Source organism: Miniopterus natalensis, chromosome 6 (assembly GCF_054644295.1).
Source record: "Miniopterus natalensis isolate mMinNat1 chromosome 6, mMinNat1.hap1, whole genome shotgun sequence".
NCBI classification, from domain to species: Eukaryota; Metazoa; Chordata; class Mammalia; order Chiroptera; family Miniopteridae; genus Miniopterus; species Miniopterus natalensis.
Genome location: NC_142086.1, coordinates 3,224,238 through 3,236,893, shown reverse-complemented (window position 1 = coordinate 3,236,893; position 12,656 = coordinate 3,224,238). Strand labels below are relative to the sequence as shown.

The 12,656-nt window shown below is 35.0% G+C and overlaps 1 protein-coding gene across 1 annotated transcript in view; it reads left to right on the top strand.

Annotated features, from left to right (window-relative positions):
• The window catches only part of ATR (ATR checkpoint kinase), a 129,435-nt gene that overhangs the window by 49,028 nt on the left and 67,751 nt on the right, over positions 1 to 12,656 (top strand). Inside the window, exons 18-21 of the mRNA XM_087818057.1 lie at positions 1,076 to 1,206; positions 2,721 to 2,864; positions 4,947 to 5,040; positions 6,221 to 6,346. Coding sequence (XP_087674183.1) covers positions 1,076 to 1,206; positions 2,721 to 2,864; positions 4,947 to 5,040; positions 6,221 to 6,346 — 495 coding nt within the window. The remainder of the gene's footprint in view (positions 1 to 1,075; positions 1,207 to 2,720; positions 2,865 to 4,946; positions 5,041 to 6,220; positions 6,347 to 12,656) is intronic.

Here is a 12,656-nt window from a genome sequence, read left to right as displayed (position 1 = left end):
ACTGGAAATTTTTTCCATAGATTGGAATAGAAGTTTAAATATTGATTTGCTTTCTACCTCTGCAGTCAGTAAAATTATAGTAAAAATCCATGAATAGAATTTTATTTTAGCCTGTATTACCCCTCTCTTAATAACCTTAAGGACCCATAATAACTTAAGGAGCCACATCATGGTACAATATTAAACTCTACAAACTTAAGCAACCAGTACTTGTTCTTTGGTGTCAACTGATAAACTTAATACCCCAAACAACTTCTAGTCCATCTACATGGAATCTTTCTTACTGTTATCCCAAGTGAGAGAATCTCAAATCTAAGAAAACTAGAGTTTCTTTTAAACCATAAAGAGCTTACATGTTTTGGCATATAGTTAAGGTTGATTAGAGAGTTCCTTTACCCCTTCATTTAGAATCTAGAGCTGTTGATACAAGTCTGATTCTGTGTTTCACACACAATAGAATGTGCATATTATGTTCTGGGTATGTCATTGGCTACTTATTTGTTTTACAAAATTCAGAGCTTCTTGAATTTAGTACCATTAGAGCAGAAATGCATGTACTGCATAGCAGTTTGGGATGGATTTGAAGAAAACTAAATAATGGGAGATACATATGTGTGTATATATGTGTGTTTATGTATATATTAATCCTTACCCGAGGATATTATTTTATTGATTTGTATTTTATAGAGAGAGGGAGGGGGAGAGAGAGAGAAACAGAAACATTGATGTGAGAGAGAAACATTGATCAGTTGCCCCCCGTATGTGCCCTGACCGGGGATTGAACCCCTAACCTTTTTCAGTGTACGGGATGATGCTCCAACCAGCTAAGACAGGTATTATATTCTTAATAAATTTGAAAATCACCAACCAGCAGGATTAAAATAACAAATCACCTTCAAGAGAAAAAATATATAAAACAACTCGTATTTTTCAAACTCTTAATTTCTACATGAGAAGTTGGACAAAAAGAACTGGCCAACATTTATCGATATTAGGGTGGGATGCACTTGTCTTTATAGCTCATCTCCTATCTCTTGTTTATAGGATTTATTTTAAAGCTCTACTTACTTTTTAGGCCTTGAACAGTTTGATGTCCTTGATGAAATTGATGGGACCCAAACATGTCAGTTCTGTGAGGGTGAAGATGATGACCACACTGAGAACTGGCCTTCGATTCAAGGATGATTTTCCTGAATTGTGTTGCAGGTAAGTGACTGCCTCAGTTTATTAGATTTTTTTTTTTTTGCATTTCATAGGAGCACTAACTTGAATCCTTGTCTCCTTGAGGGAAATTGGGTGCAAACCATAAATAATTAAGATAGCCTATTTGTATTGAAAAGGGAATGTGCTTACTTCCTTAAAAACATTTTATTATAAAATGTTTTAACATACTGAGAATAGAATAATTCAGTGAATCTCTCCACATACTCATTTCTCAACCTCAGCAGTTATCAACACTGCTAATCTTATATAATCTTCCACCTTCGCCATTTTTATTGTTAGTTGGGGTGTTTTAAAGAAAACCCCAGCCCAGCCAGGCGTGGCTCAGCGGTTGAGTGTCGACCTAGGATCCAGGCGATTGGGGTTCGATTCCCGGTCAGGGCACATGCCCAGATTTCGGGCTTGATCAATGACTCTCCCGTCGTTGATGTTTCTATCTCTCTCTCTCCCTCCCTCTCCTTTCCTCTCTCTGAAATCAATAAAGATATATTTTTAATAAATAAATAAATAAATAAAGAAAGAAAGAAAGAAAGAAAGAAAGAAAGAAAGAAAGAAAGAAAGAAAACCCCAGTATCACATCATTGCACTTGTAAATACCTCAGATGTAACCATCATGAATTATTAAACTAATTAATGGGAATTCCTTAATATCATCTAGCCTCAGTCTATATTTAGATTTCCCCACTTGTCTTAAATACGTTTTTCCCAAAAAGTTTGGTTGGTTTGAATCAGAATTCATATAAGGTGCACATGTCAAACATTTAGTTGTTTGGCCCCTTAAATATCTCTTGTAAACAGATTTACCCCTTAAGTCCTCTTTCCACACTATTAAGCCATTGAGATTTGTAGGGTTTGGCTGATCTAATTTAAATATTACTGTTAACAGTAAGACTACTGAGTGCAGTTTAAGCTTCTCGGAGGTTCTATATGTCCTTAGACTGTAACTTACTGTAGATGTACAGTCAGAATAATATGTTTTAAAGTGATGTGAAGTAACTTTTTTCTGTGTGCAGGTACCACTACCTTCATATTGTTAGATTCATTTATTTCAGTATGCTTAAAATTTTTAGAGATTGCTTTTAATTTAATTTCAATATATAACACATTTACATTGTTCCAAGTTCAAATTTGTTGTAAGTTATACTCAGAGAATCTGGTCCATTCTTGAAGCCTGCAGGTATCTATTTTTATTAACTTTTGTATAACCCCCTTTTATAAGTATAAGCAAATGCATGCACACTCATCCGTACTTTTTCCCCCCATATTAATCCTGCCTCAGTAGGTAGCATATTATAAGCACTGTTTTCACCTTGCTTTTTTGACTTCATATATTAAGTATTTGAGTATATAGTACTGAACTTTATTCCATTTCTAAAGCTACCTTGTAATGTTATTACCTGTATATATTATTATTTGTTTAGCTAATAACTCATTGATGGAGCTTTACAAATAATAAAAATAATGTGACTTTTAACTTTTATTGTTGCTGTTTTTCCTAGAGCTTGGGACTGCTTTGTTCGTTGCCTGGATCATGCTTATCTAGGCTCCCTTCTCAGTCATGTCATAGTCGCGTTGTTACCTCTCATACACGTCCAGCCTAAAGAAACTGCAGCTATATTTCACTACCTCATAATTGAAAACAGGTATTGTAACTGAAATTGATAATAAATATAGCAAGTTTTTATTACTGTATTTTTATGCTCAAGGTATTAGGGTTACTGTTGGTAATGTGGAACTGTTCATATTCTTTTTAATTTAGAGTTCATTAGTAAACAAGTAATTGACCTATTTTACGACAATACATGTTGAACTGGTGCTGTTTCTGTTGTGACATGACTTCCATTTTAATTATATTTTAAATTCATTAGTAGGTCAGCAACTGAATTATTTTTCATCAATTTTTAAAAAGGTGAGGCTAAATTTTTCTTTCTTCTCACAGTTAAAAGGCAGATAGTTGAGTAGCATGAAAAAGGTTAGGAGGGATATTCACTACTTTCTATATAAGCTTGCCTCAGTTTAAACTCTTACTCTTTCATTAGATTAACTTTCAAACCAGTCTTCCTTCCTTTAAGCTTTTATTACATTTCTTCATATTGTTCATATTTAAAAGCATTCCTTTATCTGTATCATTCTAGCATGCAGACATTTTGTGGTTCTCTGTTTCCTAATTGACAAATTCCAAATTGCTTATCTTGACATTCAAGACTTTCCAAAATCTGGCCACATCACCTTAAAACCTTTTCCCCAGATTTTCCTGAACAGATGCAGGCTGTAACCAGTACAGATTGTTATTGCAAGAACATACATTATCCCTTTGAATCTTTATTTTTCACTCAGGCTGCATTTTAGCCTAGAATGCCCTCCCATACATTTAAAATTTTTTTTCATTTTTGCACTCATTGGTGTGTATCATAGTTCTTTTGCTTCTGAAAAGTTAGGGTTTAAGTACTCCTGATTTACCTGCTTACTCATATTATTGCTATTCCCATTGATTATTTCTAATAACCTTCCAATCAGGGAGAAAATACAAAAGAAAAGGCTAATGTAGTTTTTTAAATTAAAAAACTTTTATATATTATATTTTGTACATGATAGAACAGCATAATCATTGCTCTAGACCACTTTTCAAATACTTTTTGGATTATCATGCAAATAGTATATCTTTATTATAGAAGAATCATTTCTCTACTTGTATCTATCATTTCTTTATCATTAAAAAAATTATTTCACTCAGTGCTAGATAGACGATCTTAAGCTCCCTGAGTGAAGATATTATTTCTGCTTTCTTTATTGTTACAAACTCAGTGTCTGGCACATAGGAGCACATAGTGGTTAGTTAATGCGTATTTGTTGCATGAGTTAATGAAGACTAGAAATTATTTATTTTTCTTCTTTTTTTTTAAATTGAATTTGTTGGGGTGTATGAAGACTAGAATTTAGAAACACTTTATTTGGACCCAGAAAGATTCGCATTTATATTTGAAGCAAATTAAAAATTATTTGTGTTAATAGGAATTGTTTGAAATTTTCTCAAAAATTCTTCATGAGAATTTAACTATTTATTGCACTCTACAAAACAGTATCTTAAAACAATGAGCATTTTTATTTACTCATAATTTTGCAGTCTAGGCTGTGTTCAGCTGGTTGATTCTTTGGCTGGTCTTGCAAGTGGTCATTGGTGGGGCTGCAGTCAGCCTTCTGGTAGACTTGGCTGGGCCTCTCCCTTTTTCCATGTTATCTCAGAGCCTCTTTGTCCACGTAGCCTGTCCGTGTCCATGTAGCCTGTTCTTATTGATGGCCAGAATTCTTACGTGGTGACTCAGGATTCTTATGAGCACAAACCTAGCCAGAAGCTGTAAGATGTTTTTACATTTAGGCCCCAAACTGATACAGCATCTCTTCTGCCATATTCTGTTTGTAAAAGCAGGTCACACACCAAGCAAAAATTGAAGAAGAAGTAACTGTATGTGGCTGTGTATACCAAGAATGTAGTTTATTCCCAGCCACCAATGTGACAGACTGCCGCAAGGTTTTTCTTAGGCTTGATTGTCTGCCATTCTTAGCTGATCATCCTAGACACAGTTAGGAAGAATACTTTGCATGTAAATAATTAATTAGCACTTTTAAATGTGCATTAAGTTAGCCTTAGTTTCAGGCTCTGTTTTGTATATTTTTAGTGTGCCTTCTCTTTGCAAATAATTCTTTTTCTTCCAATTGACTATTAGGGATGCTGTACAAGATTTTCTTCATGAAATATATTTTTTACCTGACCATCTAGAATTAAAAAAGATAAAAGCCGTTCTACAGGAATACAGAAAGGTATTTAATTTTTTATTTATGGTTTAGGTCATTGATATAAAATTGTTCCCAGATTCCAGTACATTGAAAGAGATTTTTTAGAATCATACCTAGGCATAATATAGTCATGTTCTGATGACTAATTTTTGGTGACTATAGATAATCCTGTCATGGTTCCATGATTTTTAGAGGACAGTTTTAGCATTTAGAGAAAAGATGTGATAGCATTAGATAGAGCAGAGAGCAAAAAATACATTTCTTGTGACTTTACTACCCAGGTCAATAAGTCCTACGTATAGTCCCCAAAAGAAGAAGCTCCCATAGCTGCATGCCCTGAGTAAAGAAAGAAAAGCTGTGGAATGATCCGAATTATGTTGTGCTATAAACTACGGTATGGAAATTCAGATCTGACTGATTTCTGAGCTTTAGAAGGGGGGTAGTTTGTAGTTCCATCATCCTGAAGTCCAGTGAATTCTCTGAACTTACAAAAATATTAATGGTGATTCCATAGAATTTTAGGACAGAAAGTAGAATACCTGACCTTGGGTCAGAATAGCAGAGGTATTTACTAACAATCCTATGATTGGTTCTGAAGACTTGATTTCTCCTTTAACGGGTAAATCTTGATAGTCATAAGAAAATAGTAGTCAAAGTAAGGAAGGGATGAATTATCTGCATAATCCATAGACTTGGCTCAAGACTATTATGTAGCCTTGTAAGTTAGGGGAACTTGTATTTCTTACCAAGAAGGGGATTTATTTTATTTTATTTTATTTTATTTATTTACTTTTTAAAATATATCTTTATTGACTTCAGAGAGAGGAAAGGAGAGGGGGAGAGAGAGATAGAAGCATCAATGATGAGCGAGTCATTGATCGGCTGCCTCCTGCATGCCCCTGACTGGAGATTGAACCCGCAACCCGGGCATGTGCCCTGACCAGGGATTGAACCCCGATCGCCTGGATCCTAGGTCAACGCTCAACCGCTGAGCCACACCTGACCCGGTGGGGGTTTATTAGATAAGTAAATTTAGATAAATAAATTCTTACTTAATTGGAAAAATGTCTTTCTCCATTAAAATGTATTTTAATAGGGGTATAATTTAACTACTTTAATGATAACTCTATAGGACTCTAGGCCTTCCTAATGGTTCCTAAAGTGGTTAATTGATTAGGTGTATCTCTCTGTGCTCTTTATATAGGAGACCTCTGAGAGTACTGATCTTCAGACAACTCTTCAGCTGTCCATGAAAGCAATCCAACATGAAAATGTAGATGTTCGTATTCATGCTCTTACAAGTTTGAAGGAAACCTTGTATAAAAACCAGGTATACTAAGATACAATTAAAAAGCTATAGAAAAGAAAGTTTGGAAGTTCAAAGACAAGATGACAGATTGGTGTATTTGCTTGAGATTCAGTAGATTCAGTAAAAGGAGCGATGTAATTTTTCTAGACTATAAGGCCTGACTTAGGAACCTTGATCCATGAGGTGTCCTTTGAGTCTGCGTGTCAGTGATATGCAGTTGTTTTGTCGTCTTTGAAGGGCCATGATTTGATGGTTATATTTTAGGTTCTTCATCTTCCTGAGTAAGGGTGTATGTTTTTGAACAGAGCAGTTTATGTGAATCTTCTCATAATTTCCTATAGATATCTGTCATGTAAAGGTTTAGTAATTGTGCCATTTTACATTTTGACTGAATTAACTTTATTAGTTTTGATGAAGCTAAATTTTTAAGTTTACTTTTTCATGGGGCCAGTGAACTTTATTCTTTTTGTTGTCAATATAGTATAGATTATCCCTAATCTTGATGACAGTAAGAACTGAATTTAAAATACCAGATCACTATAAATATATAAAATGGAAAAATTTAACTGAGGTACTTATTTTTGCATATCAAGAACCCATATGATAAGATGTGAAAGTCTAAGATGCTCATGAGTTAGTGTTACGTTTGTTTTCATGATAGAAGGAAGCATTTATTTAGGACAAAAAAATATGCATGCTGGCAAGGAGTACATGCTTCTGCGTCAGTAGCTTATATGAGCTTCAATGTGGGGAGCAGCCAAGGTGGAGATGGCCCTGCCACATGTGAGGAGCCTTGAATCTCCTTGAGCGTATGATTTATGCCATCCTCACCGTGGTTCTATATTATCAATATTAGCTCTGGCTGGTGTTGCCCAGTGGTTAGAACATTGGCCCCAGCACCAAAGGGTTTTTCTGGTCTTAGGGCATGTACCTGGGTTGCAGGGTCGATCCCCACCCGTGCGGGAGGCAACCAATGGAGGTGCCTCTCTCACATCAATGTTTCTCTCTCGCTCGCTAGCTCTCGCTCTCTTTCTCTCTCTCCTGCTCTCACTTTCTCACTTGCTCTCTTGCTCGCGCACCCATGCTGCTCTCCCCCTCCCTTCCTCCCTCCCACTCTCTCTAAAAATTAGTGGAAAAAATATCCTTGGGTGAGTATTAACAACAACAACAACAAATATATCTATATTATGAATAGCCTCATTAATAGCCTCATTAATATTAATAGCCTCATTCTCTGCCAAATACTACATTGAAACTACTCTGCTTACCCCTTGCCCCAAACATCTACCTGGGTTCTGTATTAAAGGGCCTCTAGTTTCTCTTTTTGAAAGAAGTAGCATAATTTTTTAAAAAAATATATCTTTATTGATTTCAGAGAGAGGAAGGGGGAGGGGGAGAGGGAGTTGAAACATCAGTGATGAGAGAGTCATTGATCGGCTGCCTCCTGTATGCCCCCCACTGGGGATTGAGCCCGCAACCCGGGCATGTGCCCCGACTGGGAATCGAACCACAATCTCCTGGATCCTAGGTCAATGCTCAGCCACTGAGCCACACCTGGATGGGCTGAAGTAGTATAATTTTATTGAAATGTTTCAGTACAGTGTTGGATGATCTTAACGATATACTCCTAAATCTAGTTGACATCCTATCTATCAAAGGACAATTATAATATGAATGTTTGTAAGCTGATTAATATAAGTTAGGTTGGAGGCTGAGCTACTTTGGTATATTTACATTTCTCTGGCTCCTCATTTTGGCTAATTAACTCTGAGTCTGCCTCCATTCAGCAGAAGTAGACAGGACCAATATATTCGTTGGTTTCACTTACTATATTTCCACACCAGCAGCAGCGGGTTCTGGGATGAAACTGCTCAGAGGCTGGCTTCCTCATCTTTGTTGAACTGAAACCATCAAATAGTTCAGGTCTACACTACCACTTTGTATGCTGAGTCTAATCTAATTAGTTAATAAATGTATTGGGAGTACTTTAAAACCAAACGTGGTCTAAACAGTGATATAAACAATCAGGTATTTAAATTTTTTTATTTATTGATTGATTTTTTAGAGAGAGAGAGGAATGGGGAGAGAGTGAGAAAAGGAGGGAGAGAAAGAGGCATTGATTTTCTGTTCTACTTATTTATGCATCATTGGTTGATTCTTGTATGTGCCCTGACTGGGGATCAAATCCGCAACCTTGGTGTATTGGGACGATGCTCTAACCAACTGAGCTACCTTGCCAGGGCAAGACAGTTTTTAATTCATGGAATGACAATATATGTTTTTCTATCTTTTTAAAAAATCTCCAGATCATTATTTTAAAACTAGCTTCTATTTAATTCTAAATCTTAGATGGAATGATTACCTTTAAGTCAACTAGTTTTAGTAATGTCCACATGTCTACACTTGTATGTCAAGCTGCCTACCTATGTGTGTTTATAACTACATTTTCACTTCTCTTTGCACATAAATTCTAAGAAATACAGATACCACTTATGAAAAATTAAAATTTCATGGTATTTAAATAGGCTCTTTACATATCTCAAGTCAACTCTTTCTAGATATAGTCAATCTGTATTGCATGACTGGCTTTCCCAGGCTATAATATAATTTTTTCTCAAAAACCATTAAGGAACAACAAAATACTCATTTCTGCAATGACTAAAATGACACTTTTTTACTTTGTTTCAACCTCTGCTATAGTGAAGTTTGAAAATTTAAATTGCTCTGTTAATGACTTAAATAGGTTTTACTTTTCTGCCTGCATAATTTAGGTTAAAGAATTTAAAGATTTATCAGAAGGCAGAGATAGTTTTTTATTATTCTGTGCAGGCAAATTCTCTTCTTTTGGGGATAAAGAATTCGGTTGGTTGCCCACCTATGTGCATATAATAAAGTTCACAAAGAGGCAAGGCTTGCTTTTCTGCCAGAGTCAGGAAGGCATCTCGTGTAGGAGGGTGCTGTCAAGGGCTGTCTTGTGGAGAAAGCAGTCTTCCCCGCCACAATCTCTTTGGCCCTTACTTGAATTTTACCTTAGCAGAAGAACTAATGCTTATTTGGACTTTTTGGTAGGCCTTTCATACCCACATTTATCTTGTAACACCTTTAGTTGAAATAATCAGCTGCCTAGTAACTTGCTACTTCTGATTACAAAAAGCAAAAGACCATTAAATCAAAACTAATGAAATGATGTTTAAATATGCATTTGGTGTCACTCACAAAAATTCACCTTTTTAATTTACGTCAAAAGCAAAATTATGATTGGATTAGTAAATTTGTTGGGACTTAGAGGAGTTTTGTTTTGGTGGAAATCCATAGCATTGGAAAAAAGGCAAAGTAAAAGCTATAGTTTAAAATGTGATCTAAAAGAACAAGATGAGAGAACAAAAGGTGCCCAAAGAACTGTCCACCTGGGACGGACAGAGGCGAGCATGAGTGTGATGGGAGCGCAGAGACGGTCTGAAAGTGGTTTCTAAATCAGATCTGTTGCTGAACATAATTTTGGAATTTTAGAACATGACACTTAGGTACGTGATAGTTATAACATGTTTTTCAGACGTGGTAATAAAAAACTATTGAACTACACAGCCCCAGATATGTCTAATATGTCAGTGGGCCTCAAGCTCTTAAATTTAATATAGGCATGTATGAATAGGAAAGATCGCTCCGTGGGCAGCCTAGGTTATTTCTAAGCAGATGACATGGTGATGGTTTAACACAATGAAACTTGGTATCGATCAGCACCTCTTAGATATAAGTCACTAAATCTGAGAACTCAAGGAAGTGTCTTATACTCTTAGGGAAAAGCCACAGCTGCCACACTTTTCCTACCTGTGTTATAAAGATAAATCACATCTGATAATTCTCTTACGAGCCGTCCTTTAATGTAAAGCCCCAATGCTAAGAGATTAACTAGGCTGTGTACGGAGGGACGTGCACTTGCAGGCGTCGTAAAAGTCAGGGTGACTAATCTGAAAAAGAGTGCCCACAGGTTGTTAGAGGTATTTAAAGTGAGGGTTAATTTAGTTTAGAATCAGCATGTAGCTGGGCACATTTATTTTCAGTCGGTAAGAAGAAAACTAAAGATAAAAATGTTCTGGAGCTAAATAGAAGTAATGGTTGCACTTGTAAATAGTTTAAACCTTGTGAATATACTAAAGACCACTGATTTTTATACTTTAAAGGAGTGAATGTATGGTATGTGAATTATATTTCAATAAAGCTGTTTAAGAAAAGATAGCATAGAAGGAGAATAATAAAAAATAAAAACAAACTAATGATGTAGAAAAGAGAAAAATGGAACAGATTAATAAATAAAAATTCTGGCTCTTTGAAGAAAACTAGCATAATAGATAAATCTCGAACCTAAAGAAGACCAGAAAGCACAAATGTGCAAGTAGGAAGTGGCAGGACAGAAATAGCCATTGAAACAATGACAATATTGTATCTTTTAAATCACAGAAACTACTTTGTACCCTTTGTGCAAATAAGTTTGTAAACCTGGATATTTTTCCTGGAAAATATAGTTTATCAGAATTGACTCCACTAGAAATAGAAAGCTTAAAAACTAATTTCTCTAAAGAAACAGAGTAATACAAAAGAACTCCCAGTAGAGAAAGCACCAGGCCCAGGAGTTTTACAGGGCAATTTTCACCAACTCTTTAAAAGCCAGAGAGTCCCAGTGCTGTTTGGATTGTTCTAGAGCATAGAAAATGGGGGGGGAAACTTAGTTTTTTTAAGGAGCAGTGTATAACAGTGTTCACTAAACTTTATAAAGATAGCATAAAATAATAAAATTGAAGATCATTGTTACTTACAGATATCAAAGCAAAAAATTTAAATGAAATATTATCAAACAGAATTTAGTTTCACATTAAGAAAACACCCATGAACAATTATAATTTATTCCAGGATTGCAAGAATGGTGCATATTTGACAATCCATTAATATAATTCACTGAATTGATACATTGAAGGAGAAAATCATACTGTTATTTCCACAAATGCTGAAACAGACTCTGACAAACTGCAATATCCACTTCAGATAAAAACACTCAAGAAAATAGGAATTGATGGACAGTACCTCAGTATACAGTAAAACATTGATATAATGGACTAATTTGGGCGAGGTGGTGTCTGTTAAAGCGGAAAGTGAAGTAAGTTTTCTGAATGTGTATGTTAAAAAAATTGACAAATTAGTTAGTTTACCTATTTTTATTTATGTAGACATGTTTGTGTCATGGAAATTAACTATATATGAAAAGTTTAATCTCACAGAAAAATTTTCTATATGTATTACAATAATTTTAAATTTATACTGAATAGGTCTAGTAAATGCGTGCATTCAACAGTCCCCTCAGTGAACAGATACACAGGGCTGGGGCGTGGCTTAGTGTACATCTGAACATTGGTCACAGGAGTTAAAACTGCTGCAGAAAGTCATGCCAGGTGACAACAGAACCTGTTAGTGAGAGAGATGCAGTGTAATCTTGTGCTAATCATTTGCTGAACGTTATTTAGGAGCGGTGACTCTTAGATTTAAATATGTAGTCTATAGTTGTAGATATTTATTTATGTCAGTGAAATTACTACAGTGTTTTTTCCAACATATAGCCTATTCACTAAAAGTAGTCAAAAATAACAGTGAATTAATAACAAAAGGTAACTTGTTAACTTAATTATAAGCAAATCTTGGTTTAAAGCAATTTAATATTAACAGGGTGTTAATTTTCACACGTGACATTCAGACTGGGAGTGTTGTCCATTAAATCGGAAGTCCCTTAAATTGAGGTCTGCAAAACTGAGGCTTTACTGCAGTATAAATGGATGCCTATACACATGCATATGTATGCACACACACATGCGCATACTTAATGGGGAAATATGATGCGTTCCCACTAAAAGCAAGCTTGCTCGTTAACTCTACTATAATTTAACGTTTAGTTGGAAATATTGGCCAATACATTTAGACAAGAGGAAAGCAATTGGAAGCATATGAATTGGAAAAGATGTAAAACTATTTCCAGATGATATACTAATATACTTTGAAAATTGTAGAGAATTCATAATAAAACTGTTTCACACAACAAACTAATTCAGTAAGGTAGGAAGATATAAAAGTCAATCATATGACAAGCAATAACTGGGTAGAAAACTTGTTGGAAAACCCAATTTACAGTAGTAACTGGGAAAGATAATATACTTAAAAATAAGTATAACACATCTGTAATATTTTAAACAAAAATAAAATTAGAAAAAAAAAGAATTCCTCAAAAAAAAAGAATAATCATATAAAATAAATAAAAATAAGTATAACAATAAATGTATAAACCAAT